Consider the following 12840-nt stretch of genomic DNA (forward strand, 5'->3'; position numbering starts at 1 on the left):
TAATCATCAAGAATCCTGTTTAGCCATATGTCGTCCACCAATTTACGTCACGGCAATTGGCCGCGAAATTTAATCGCGTTATCGGAAGAGATTTTCCCCATTGACAGTTGCATTGCGTGACGGTTCACCAATTAAATAACCTGACAGCAACGAATTTGCCCAACGGCTGTGGCTTATGCAAATGTAATTTCGTTTCGAAAATACCAAAGCTTGTCGAAATCGCGCCATGTAACACAATGTAAATATTCCAAGTTCTCCAAAAATTTAGTAATATTCCATTTAAAACTGCAAGAGGTATCGAATGAATTAAAATACTCAATCATTTTTCGATGAATTTCAGTAAACATCACTTTATAATAAATATAATTCTCCGATTATATCCTTCACGCCTTATGAGGATTTTCATATAAAATCAGAACCAGATGACATTAAAGTTGAACCATTTATGTGATTTCTTAGATGCACTTTAAATAGCAAAAGGCTTACGTTATATAAATAACAAGGATTAAAATAACATTTTCAATCTTTAAATACCATGTGATACAAATAAATGCTTACGCTGTAATAATATACGTATAATGGCATGACAACGTAAACCATATAATAGTCAGAATATTTCAGAAATAAAAGGGAGCTTCCGAAACAACAAAATCTCCGTAATTCATTAGAGATTAATCAGCAACATTTAAGATATATCCTCGGTCCTTTTGCTATCTAATTTACGCCTAATTAGGTGGCTCATAAAACGTTGTCTCGCATTCCCGTCGCCGTCACGGTGCCCTTAATAATCGTAGGCTCGCGTTTCGCGATGGCGAACGAAACAGCAATGTAGTTTACGCGAAAAAGAAACGGTGCTACGCCACTGGACGGAATATTGATCGAGAGGGTGTAGAGAGTCCCTTACGCCGGGAGCGAGTCGCGAGCCAACCCTTACGTAGGCTCTCTCGCGTACTCGCATTATGCCACGGATGGCGACGAAATCAGGACCATTAGTCCGGAACCTGGCGGTTAATGTTTTTTTACGTTTCTCGTTAAAAATCGCCAGCGTCGCTGGTACAATTGCTCACAGTACATGTTTACCGGCTCGTACCGTGTGCCATGCGGAGTGTTCGGCAAAGCGCGGTAACATGATTTCTCACGAGAAAGAGCAAGTGAAGAATATAGAATAATACTGTTTTCTCGAGTGCACGCGTAGCCTTCGACAGAAAAGGTTGTGCACGTGAAAGTGATATATGTGTGTGCATCCATTTGACTATAAATTTATATTTTTCTGTTGGGGAGCACATTTAGTTGTACACAATTTTAAAATTTAGAACGATATATCTATTGTGATCCCAATCATCGATATCGATAATTTTCACTGCTCTCTCGAAGTGGCAAAGTACACTCGCAAATATATGTTAAAGTTGTATTGTTGATAATGTTTCAGTTATAAACGATTATTACAAAAACTGTACTCTGACGCACAAATGTTTATATATATATATATAATTAAATACACAGCAGAACAGCATTTCTACATCCTTTGCAGCCGGTTGTTCCAACTTCTTGGTAAATTTTCCTATCAGATAACTACGTGTGTCTTTATTTATTTAGAAAAAAAAATAAAGATAAACACACGTTTACCTAATAAGTAAGGTTTACTAAAAAGTTGCACCAACCGACCCTTACTCGCTTTACCATGAACACATGTGTTTTTCAGTCTCTCATTAATGATATTTGCTCGGGTAATAATTTTATCCAAATGAGAGATTTTCGAATCGCTCGCCTCCATGTTCACCTCAACACCCTCGACTCTCCTACATAAATCAAGCTCGAGACCGAGGGTCGAGATGCTAACTGACCGTTGAAACGGGATTCGAAACGGAGTGAATTGATATCCGTTCGCCGGCCGGAATTTGTCAGTCTCAATCTTCGAAATCCCTCTTGCTCGACACGGTGTCCGATCGGTTTTGCTTTTGAGAATCGAAGTTACGATGCGCCAGTATGTATGTATTTCCTTCACCACCACCACCATCTCTCTCTTTTGACAAGAGACAAAGGGACGCAGAGAGAATGGAAACCACCACCTTGATGCTCGCGGTGAACCACGATAATTGGATCAGCCCACCCCTATGAGTCGCGACTGAAATTAAGTAACCTCCGGTGCGCGTACTCCTACGACGGGCTGATGATTTCGTCGGGGACAACCTGAAAAGCTCTCGCCCGGCACCGCGAAATAATGTTAACGCGCGAGAATGAGGCGGTCGGGGGAGTATAGGGGAATGCAACGCGCTTTACCCGCATACCAAATTCCAGATAAAGCGTAGAGCAAACAATTATCTAAATTAAAAAAAAAAAAAATTTCCTTCATCAAATAATCATATATACATTACAATGTATGCGTCAAGTACATACGAGAATAATAATAAAATTTATACAAGAGCCATCACTGCAGAATGTTCGCGTGTATAATTGTTTAATTTTACAATCACCAGCATCGATGCACTTTCACGAGAATGCAACTCTCGCCGCTGAGATAAAGCCGCGAAAAGTTTTTTCCCAACCTATAATTTCCTTCCATTCTCGCTTAAATAAAAGAAAAGAACTATGGCTCACCGTTCCCGTTTGCGGAATCGCTCGGTATAAATCAACCCGCGGTTGTAACGGTGCGGCAGCGCGAAAATATTTTTCCCCGGTAATATAAATATTACATCTCGTTAGGTTGGCGTTACGCGAGCTCAGCTAAGAAAGGACGCTTAAGCCCCGGAATGGCGAGGCCGTAAAGAAAGCAAGCAAGGAAAAAGCTTCGGTGCGCGACGAGGATGCTTTGTACGGCTTGCGACAAAAGCCACCCGGAGTCGTCGGAAAAGGCAATTTGTACAGAGTGCTTAAGTTACACGTATATTAGTCATAACGTCGTACTTTCGCGGTAACGACCAATTATATCACGGGGAGAAAAAAACAGCCGAGGTGTCTCCCAGATCGGGTCATCCTTTATCCACGAATTCACCAATTCTTTTGATCAATTCTTTGGAATCGAATTCCTCGAATTCTTCCTTAACAAAGACTCGTCGATTCCCGCAAACGCGATTGAAAGATTCTTTGAAACTTTTTTTCAGGAATGCACAAAAGGGTATGGTAAAACTCTTCATTTTTAATATCAAAATATTTATACGTTACACGACAAGACAATTTCCCTTGATTTTTTACCCTGAGCTCGCGCACAAATTAGATAGGTAGTTCAAGCGAAAAGCAGATTTATATAATGTTTCTCTCACCAGAAATAAAACACCTCGAGGTACTTAAAACGATGCGGGTGTATTAAGGCAAGCGGACTTCACTTTGAATTTCTAATTCGAAGATTAGTTACAGCGATACTTAATGCAGAAAGTTTACGGCACGCGGGATATAATGATGATAGAGGATATCGCAACGGTAAGGCGAAGAAGCCTAGGATCTCTTCTTCGCGCGGAGGTAGACATTAGGAAATAAAATCTCCTCGATGCTGCCCCGGCAACAACAAAATACCCGAGGTTATTACTCGGTTGCGCGAATAGACAGATCCCCGGGGGTGAAAAGTAGTTTCAAAGCGTCTAGTCTAACAATGGGACGCATGAAAGAGGAGGGAAGGCGAGGCGGGGAGAAAAATGTCGGGGATGAAAAGCGTCCCGGAAAATAAAGGGTAGATACGGTGGAAAGAGCACGCGAAAGGCCCGGGGAATTCAATGCCAAGGTTGGCGTACATATGAAGTTAAATCGATATTCAATACTTCATATGTAAGTACGAGTTGATACACTTCGACATTCGTACAAAGAATTTAATCGTACTTTACAAATGACATTTTCGATTTCATGACGGACTTGAAGATTAAACCAAACTCGGGAGTTTCGTTTCGTTATTGATGATCTTTTCAAAATCCTTCGCAAAAAGATAATTTTGAAAACTCAGTCTTAAACTACTTTTGAAATAAAATCAAATGCAAATGAGATTATGAAGTCATTTCACAGCGTTACAAAAATATTACTTTGCTTGTGAAAATGTTTTTAAAAAAGAATAACTCTAAATTTATTAACTTTTATTTAACAAAAATATAGACACTTAAATCTTCGAAGAATATGTTGCTACTAAATGACTTTATTTAACTTGATACATTTTCCAATAAAAATATAAGCGTGTTAAATTGATCTTGTATAGAAAAATAAAAAATTTCTCAGACCTTTGATATATTCTTTTTCTAAAGTTTTTCAGTTTATATAAAATGTTTTTCTTGAAATTGTTTTAAATTATATCTCGGGTGTAAAAATACGATTGTGAGATAAAATCATTTATTTAATACGTTCTTCCAAGTTCTTTGAGATTGTTTGCTTCCAGCAAAGAAACATAAATTTATTTCTCGCGCTATTTCTTGAGTCACGAATGCAATTCGTGCGCGAATTCTAGATGCAATTGTGAGAGAACAATAGGTTTTTTGTCATATATGATACTTGCTTTCCAGCTCGTTTCGCGTAGTGAATATTTCGTTTTTCGTCGTGTATCATTGTATATGTTTCCGGATTATACGGGATGTATGTAGCGTTTGCTCACGAGTATTTTGTGGCTTCGACTAATCTGTCGAACTGGACGAAAGAAATCAATCGGGTGTATTGTTCCGTGAATAACATCGATAGGCTCTATTTGATAGCGTTTGAACGGAAACGTGAAATCTGCCACGCGTTTTTCAGATTTCCTCACAAATTTAACAGATATTCGATAACGCAAAATCTTAAACTATCAATTAAATGTTTATCCAGACGGAAATCTATTAAAACTAATTAATAATTAATAGAGTTAATAATATTGATATGTCTCGACACATTATCATTCTTCAATGAATATTAAACATATCATTATATATTCGTGAACACATACATAATTAGTTATATAATTTAAATATTAATAATAACACTCTTATTTTTCCTTTAAAAATAATTCCTCTATAAATTTTTATTTGTAGAAATTATATAGGTTTACAATATGTATATCAATCAGATAAAAATATTTTTTTAAACACGTATTTTATTTTTAAATTTTATAAGAATAGTTAGTATATTATTTTAAAATAATAAACAAAAATAAAACATATTTTTGACACAATTTTTGCCCCCTCTTACCCCCCCAAAAAACCTCAAGAAATGTTATGCAAAGTTATTTCTTTACGTCTAATCTTTCTTATCTTTAAAGACTTAAATTCTAAGGTTCTAGTTCAGTATTACGTCTTTTTATCATAAATGATACAGCCAGTTTGAAAGGATCGATTACACACATTGCATGTTCATGATTGTGAATAAGAAGCGCGAAAGATTGTTGCTTTTCGATTCCGAAAATAACGATCAAATACCAGGATTTTTCATGCCCAAGGCACGGGCACGTTCTTAAATCCTGCCTAAATCGAGCTATTCGGCGTATACAGTGTACTCCTCATGCAAAATGTAGGTTCGAGACAACAGAACAGAGACAGAACGGAACAGTATGCGCTCGAACTTTTCCGATAGCGGGATAGAATTCGCAGATTGCATGCTAAAACTTTCAAGCGAGGCAAAACGAGGAGCGTATTTTGGGAAAGAAAAAAATAATCGAGTATGAGGATACAATATAATAAAATTGTATTTATGCCGATCGTGTCTGTCGCATCCAAACCGATATTTTCTTATCGACAGTACAAAGGAAAAAAAATCCTATGTGCAAAGAAAAATTTTTACGTAAAACATTTTAAAAATCTCTGATAGAATGTTTTCTTTTAAATTTGCAAAATTAAATTAATTAATTGGTGCTACTTCTAGGCTTGAATAATTTTTAATTACTTTGCGATCTCTAACTCGTCCAGCTGTGTTTATTTTTTATTTTTATTTCAATACAAGGCAGTTATATAAATAATACATAAGAAAATTTGTCATAATCAATAAATGAAACTTAAATATAATTAACAAGTCTCTTAAAAAATCTGGCTTCAGAAACAAAAGATTAGACTGCAATTGTCCGTCTGTTGCAATTGCGACCTTCTTCCTCAACACTCAATGCGGTATACACCCTCCTCTTTCCCCTCCCCACCTTGTAGTCGACTGTACTTTTGCTAGCAGCAAGGGAAAAGGCACGTTAGCACGTGACTGGAATTCGTTTTACAAACTCTCCGCAACCACGCATATAGAGATTCCATTTTAGGCGGCCGCATTGTACGACATAAAGTGGAATCCATTTCTCCGAGATAAACTACCCATGAGAAGTGTTGTGAGAGATGTAACAAGAAGTAAATAGATAGAATAAATTACAAGTGCACTAAAATAAAAGAATAGTATTGGACAGCAGTAATTAAAGTAACAAAATATTATTTTGTGATTACGAACGTACAAGAATTTAGGACATTTGGATTCATTTAAAAACAAATTGGAATCCATTGATGAGATAACTGATAAAGAGGTAGATGAAAATTATCTGATGCTGTATTGAAACCTTCCTTCCTGGTTTTTATTCATTTATAAATTATATTAGGCACTTGTCTTGTCATTGAAATATATATCTTTCCTTTGGTCAAGATCTATTTATTACTGTTGCTCATTATAATACTATATAAATTATAAATTTCCTGTACAAATATTTAATTTCGAATACCAAAAAAATATACTTATTGTCAAGGCAACATCAATACTTCACTTTTAAAATAACACAAATCTCACAGAATTGCCGACCATTATATCTGTCAACTGATACGTTGATGCAAGAATGGTCGATCTTGTTATTTTCCCTTTTAGTTCTAAGATAAATTAGACGAGTGTATATAAGTAAAACAAAATGCTTCTTAGTGATGCACCAACCTAACGCTAATTTTATCATAACAGCCAAAAACAGCAATCGATTCGATTGAACATTAACTTATTAACTCAAGACTAATCCTTTTAACTTATTAACTCAAGACTAATCCTTTCGCGTGCCAGCTCAATGTTTATTACCTTTACTTCCACTCGCTGTCCTATATGCAGATCCTTTTTCATACGGGAGACGGGTATCAGTCCTCCCTTACCAACACCCACGTCCACAAACGATCCAAAATACGTGACGTTTCGCACGACGCCGGTCAATACAGTGCCGACGGTCAAATCCTCGATACGCCGCACGCTGTTGCGGAACAGCGGTTGGCTCAATTTCGATCGTATGTCCTCGTCTTTTCGCATGGTCAGAGCTTTAACTATTGTCTCCATCGTAATCTCGTCGGTACCATACTGCGCAGCCAGCTTCCCGTATTCGGTTCTCGCGTGAAAATTTATCCTCTCGATAAACGCCGGAATGCCAATATCGTCCAGATTACACTGGCAGTATTTTATAAATTTGTCCGCTATCGCGTATGACTCCGGATGGATCCACGTCTGATCTAAGGGATTGAAATCGTTCTCCGACCTATTCTTGCTCCGTTCCGACGAGGTCTCGCCAGTCGTCGCTGTCTCCGGCAGAATCCTTATAAACCCTACACACTGCTCGAACGTTTTGTTGCCGATACCCTTCACCTTCAGCAACTGCTCCCTGTTCCTGTACGGTCCATTTTTGGTCCGCCACTCTATGATGCTCTTAGACCTAGAAAGTGTGAGGCCAGCTACTCGCTGTAGGAGATAATGGGAAGCCGTATTAATATCAACTCCTACAAAACTCACAACCTCCGTGACAACCTGGAACAATTGATATTAATATCTCTCTGCTACACATCGAATCTCCCCAAAGAGCTATCGCGTTATTATTTGAGAGATTGTAACAAATCTCTGATTTGTGATCTTTGAGATTTCTATTTAGATTTCTAAAATTACCGCTGAGAAAGATATCAACTTCGAATTTGTCAAAGAAATAAAAAAGTAGTGCAATTATTTTTATGATATCACATAACGTCGAAAATTTCCAAGTTCTTCATCAGTTAACAGTAAATTCATACTAACTTCGGACAACGTCTTCGACAGTTTCGTCTCCGGAAGATCGTGCTGATACATGCCGACTCCTAAATGTTTCGGCTCTATCTTAACCAATTCCGCCAGCGGGTCCTGCAGGCGTCTCGCTATCGAGATAGCTGACACCAGGTTTGGATCGAGATCCGGGAATTCCGATTTTGCTTGAGGACTGCAGCTGTATATCGAGGCGCCGCACTCGTCGACAATGGTGTACATCGTGTTCAGCGTACCAAACATTCTCGACTCTATTACTTTCGTTAGAAACAGCTCAGTCTCTCTGCACGCGGTGGCGTTGCCCAAAGCTATTATCGTGCATCCGTACTTGTTCACCAATCTCGCCAGCGTGTTGGCCGCGTTTGTGAACGACGACAGATTTTGGTTCTTGGTGTGGGGATAAATCACGGCGGTCTCAAGGAGGTCGCCCTGTTCCGACACTACAGCGAGTTTGCATCCATGATGGTAGCCCGGGTCCACACCGAGGACAGTTTTACCACGGACGGGAGGTGTGAGCAGCAGCTGCTTGACGTTTGTCGCGAACACCTCGATGGATGCCTGCTCCGCTTTTTCTTTCATCTCGCTCCTCACGCGACGCACCAGTTGCGGCTTGATCTGCTTCTTGTACGCGTAATCGATACTGTCGTTGAACAAGTCCCAGTATGGCGCCCTTTTCGTATATTGGTTACCTTCTCGCATGTATCGCGAGAAGCAGTACGCCTTGAACGTGCGCTCGAACACGTCAGACACGACGATCTTCACGCTAATAATCTTCTGCGACTCGGCCCGATTGATAGCCAGTATTTGATGCGGTTTGATCGTGTTCACGCTCGACTTGAAGTCGAAGTACACTTTGTACTTCTGCTCGTTCGCGTTGTTCTTAGAATCTTTCTCCGACGTCTTGCATTGCGTCGTCTGCACATCGACAGCAAACAGTTTCTGGAAGGATTTCACCTTGTCGAAAACCTGCTTGTCCTTGCTGATAATGTCCGCTATTATGTGCATGATGCCGCTTCTCACTTCCTGCTCGTTCCGTAAGCCCTCCCTGTGCTCGTCGACCAATGATATCAACGGCGGTATATCCTGACCGCGTAAAATAGCAGCGCTGACGTCTCCCAGACCTAGTTCTCGTGCCTTCTCCGCCAGGGTACGTTTTGACCCCGCCGTGGGTTTGTAGAAGGAATAAATGTACTCGAGATCGTCGAGAGACTTCGCACCCGTGACGGCGGAATGAATCTCCGGCGACCACTTACCCAGCTTGTCAATGTTCTTGATAATGGTCGCAGCGCGCTTCTTGATGAGCTTAGCCTGCTCGAAACTGTTCAGGAGCGCTCGCAGCTTCTCCACCTCCATGGACCCAGTCATGTTCTTTCTGTACCGCGCGATAAACGGTATGGTGTTGTCTTCCTTGAAAAGTTTCACCACGTTCGCCGCGATGCATGGGTCCACGTTGTTGTCCTCGCTTACATAATCGACGTCGGTCCATTCCACAGGTCCATTCCAGAGACTGGAGTTGAATTTCTCTTCGAGCTTCACGTCTTCCTTCACCTGAGTTTCAATCAAACCCTTCCAGTCTTGTTTGTGCGACGCTTTTACATCCACAGAGTTAGTGCACGATGATCCTTCTTCCAGCTTTATTCGTTTTTTGTTGTCAAACACCTCCGAACTCTCCTCTCGATTTTCTCTCTTGACGGACATGACAGTCTTTCTCTGGGTATTTCTCCTCGCTCGCTTCTTCGCTGGCTCTTCTTTATCTGCTGTATTTTTCTTTCTGTTTCGTTTTGCCGCATAGTCATCGTCGGATTTTTTAGATGTTTTGTAATCACCGTCATCGTCGGAGTCTGACAGTTCGATTATCGGCGGATTATGTTTACTTCGTAAATTTTTTTTCATCGTTTCCCTTGTCTGTCAAATTAACAAACCAGTTTCCTTATCTAAAATACATGTAGGAATAAGACAGGTATCTCGTTCGCTGAGTTTACGTTACTTTGACTATAAATACGTTTTGCGATAAGTGTATAATCATAAAATCATATAAAATCATATAAAATTCATATCATATAAATTATATAAAATTATATAATCAAGAATATTGATAGAAATATATAAGTATACTTGAATATATTCGCAATGATTTTCTTAAGATCTAACTTTCTATGAATTTCCAAGCAGCAAAATACCTTTTCTGGTTATGTTACGACGAGACTTCTCTGATACAGGTGATTTAATAAAAGAATCTTTCATGCCACGTAAAAGGTTACATTGATTCGATAACATTAATTATTATTTGGTATAGCGGAATATATTGGACGAATTACCCCAATTGATTTAAACTGAAATTTGACGTGGACTCTCGGCGCCAACCGTGAACATCAGCTCGGTGCGAGTGACGATCTTAACCTATCCTAACCTAAAATTGCAACGCGTGACTGGGAAAAATATGTAAACACCCATACACATCGTAACCGATAAATAAAATTGCCCGTTTTCAGAACGCTACCGCCATCTCGACGACGTTACGTGTACTCGTGAGAAATAAGAAAATATGAGATTTCTCTATGATATATCATGGAGCGAAAAATATATCATTTCTCCGGAGATCGAGAGAAAAATATAAAAGAAATAATGTCAGAATGTTAAGATTAATTGCATAATTTAATATCACCACTACAGCAGTGCAGCTACACAGAACAAACAGTATGTATGTCTTCCATTTCACGCCATCCCCCGCTCACACGGCACTCTTTCTCGTCGTTTTCTCATATAATAATATCTCCATAGCGAAAAAATAGAAGTGCTGGCATAATCACTTATAAATGTTTGACGTACCTAACGACGATCGTGCGTCGGTCAGCTCAGGTCAGCTATCTCTTGATGAAACTGGAAACCAAGTGCGAAAAAAATTCTGCTTGACGCCGGGACCGCACGAAAGTAAATCGCCGATCACGTTAATAAGCATGTGGTTACTCACATTACTTCACTTCAGCGAACACTTACGACAACACTTCGCGTGCAAAATTCAATCTCGGAAAACAATGATCGGAAAGAAAAAGCGGAGTGATTCGAACATGAAATAATACTCCGGTCGCGACGCATCCCGCGAGCAACCGTCACACGGTCACAACTCTAGTTCCGCTTCGAGAATCGCAATATCGAATCGCTCTTCGATATTGCGATTGTTGAAACGTCAAGGCGCGCGATTTCAAAGGGAGAAAGACGAAAGCGGAAGAAATTAATGCCCATTTCTCTCAATGTAGATCAATTAACTGTAATTTTGGTTTAATTTATTCTTTATCTTTTTCTAGTAAGAATTAAGAAAGTACGTTAAATCGAGATTAATATATACATTGATAGAAATAAACATTAATAGAAGGTAATCCTATTTTTGGAATCCAAACTTCAAACTAAAAAAAAAAAATTTTTTTACTGTTTAAATTTGAAAAAAATCACGTCGCTGGTTTTGTTTTCCATTAAAAAAATTGTCACTCACCGATCCGATGCGCAACGAGCGGAGTAATTCAGCCACGAAGCTGCGATGATACTATAACACACAAACATAAGATTCAAATTAAAAGAGTGCTAAAAAAAATAAATATTTAAAGTTAAAAATTTACGCACATTGAACTTTTAAAACTGGACTTTGAAATACACGCATACGCACACACGTAGGTACATATATTTAGTAACATTTTTTAAAGATTTATTTTTTAGAAAAAATCATTACAAAAATAAAAATGTGTAATATATAAAATGTTATATACATTCTTTTTCTTTTTCTAAATATTTTTGAAATTTGTTGAGATAAAATCAAATAAATAATAAAAACCATTTGTGCAAATAAAAAATATTTACCCCGAGGTTGCTCCGCTGATGCCCGATGCCCTTCCTGGACCTCCTCCTCCTCTCAGAACAGGCTGTCACGCAGTCCTTCCTTTCGTCGTCACGAGACACTCGCAAAAAGCACTCGCGATTATATATGTTACAATCGCGCGAGGACTAATTAATTGTTAAAAGTCTTTCGCGCGACATACTATGCGTCACTCCACGTTTATAACCCCATGATGACTTCCAATTCAGAGAATGCCCAATGGAATCAAGACCATCTTGATCAGACCAGTACAGAACACACGGTAACTAACACGAGCAAACATCAAGCACCGCGCAGAAGAAACAAAATTACAATCGTATTAAGATCGTAATTAAGAATTCTTACTGCCGTCAATCGTTTGTCAATTATAGAACGTGTATCTCAAATAACTCGACAACCGTGACAGCGCGTCCTCTGCGTCCCATTACCAGGTTTTTTAGGTGCGTCATCGGTCGTCGAGCATCTCGATGAGCGTCCAATACTGTCAATATTTCAAAGTGCGACCCGGAAAGAGCGGTTTCTCGGACCAAGAGCTCATTCGAATGGGAGTTATACGAGGTGAATTTCAATGGCTGTCCCAACTTTTTATCATGAAAAACGGAATTACCGACTGCAATCTTAGTACACATATGTACGACATATGTATGTGCACATGTCATACATGTGTATACTAAGATCACAATCGGTAATCCCATCTCTCACGGTAAAAAGTTGGGACAGCCATTAAAATTTACCCTGTATGAAAAGTCCTTTTAGTCCATTCACTTGAACGGCACTCCCGAAGCAAACGCGACGAACCGGCTGCGGTTCGTTTATTTTCATTTTAATCGGCGATAAGATTACATCGGCTTATGATCCATCATTGACTCTTTATCTTAAAAAAAAAAATTACGCGTTAAAAATATAAACTATCGTATTATGCCTCCTTGTCCACAGAAAATTACCTAATAAACAATTTTTTACATAAAAATATGTAATTATATACACATGTGTGTATATTAATTAGTCTTTCTAAAATTTCTGTTCAATAT

The 12840-nt window shown here is 38.9% G+C and overlaps 1 protein-coding gene across 2 annotated transcripts; it reads right to left on the bottom strand.

Annotated features, from left to right (window-relative positions):
- Positions 1-5827: 5827 nt before the first annotated feature.
- On the bottom strand, positions 5828-11367 carry LOC105841079 (S1 RNA-binding domain-containing protein 1). 2 transcript variants are annotated; one of them, XM_012688197.3, is made up of 3 exons: positions 10122-11367; positions 7939-9846; positions 5828-7677 (listed from the first exon to the last, which is right to left on the bottom strand). In XM_012688197.3, the coding sequence occupies exons 2-3, from the start codon at positions 9832-9834 to the stop codon at positions 6913-6915; spliced, it is 2661 nt and encodes an 886-aa protein (XP_012543651.1). In that variant the 5' UTR covers positions 9835-9846; positions 10122-11367; the 3' UTR covers positions 5828-6912. The 2 variants fall into 2 exon arrangements, with proteins under 2 accessions (XP_012543651.1, XP_012543650.1); XM_012688196.3 differs by having other exon boundaries at positions 7939-9875; positions 10122-11349.
- Between the last annotated feature and the right edge of the window lie 1473 nt (positions 11368-12840).

Source organism: Monomorium pharaonis, chromosome 9 (genome assembly GCF_013373865.1).
Source record: "Monomorium pharaonis isolate MP-MQ-018 chromosome 9, ASM1337386v2, whole genome shotgun sequence".
In the NCBI taxonomy this organism is placed as follows: Eukaryota; Metazoa; Arthropoda; class Insecta; order Hymenoptera; family Formicidae; genus Monomorium; species Monomorium pharaonis.

Excerpts from the sequence above, each read along its gene's own strand:
- LOC105841079 (XM_012688197.3), bottom strand. The coding sequence starts at position 9,834 with ATGAAAAAAAATTTACGAAGTAAACATAATCCGCCGATAATCGAACTG. Across the intron at positions 7,678-7,938 it reads TGTCGAAGACGTTGTCCGAA|GTTGTCACGGAGGTTGTGAG; the intron begins GTTAGTATGAAT and ends CAATTGTTCCAG.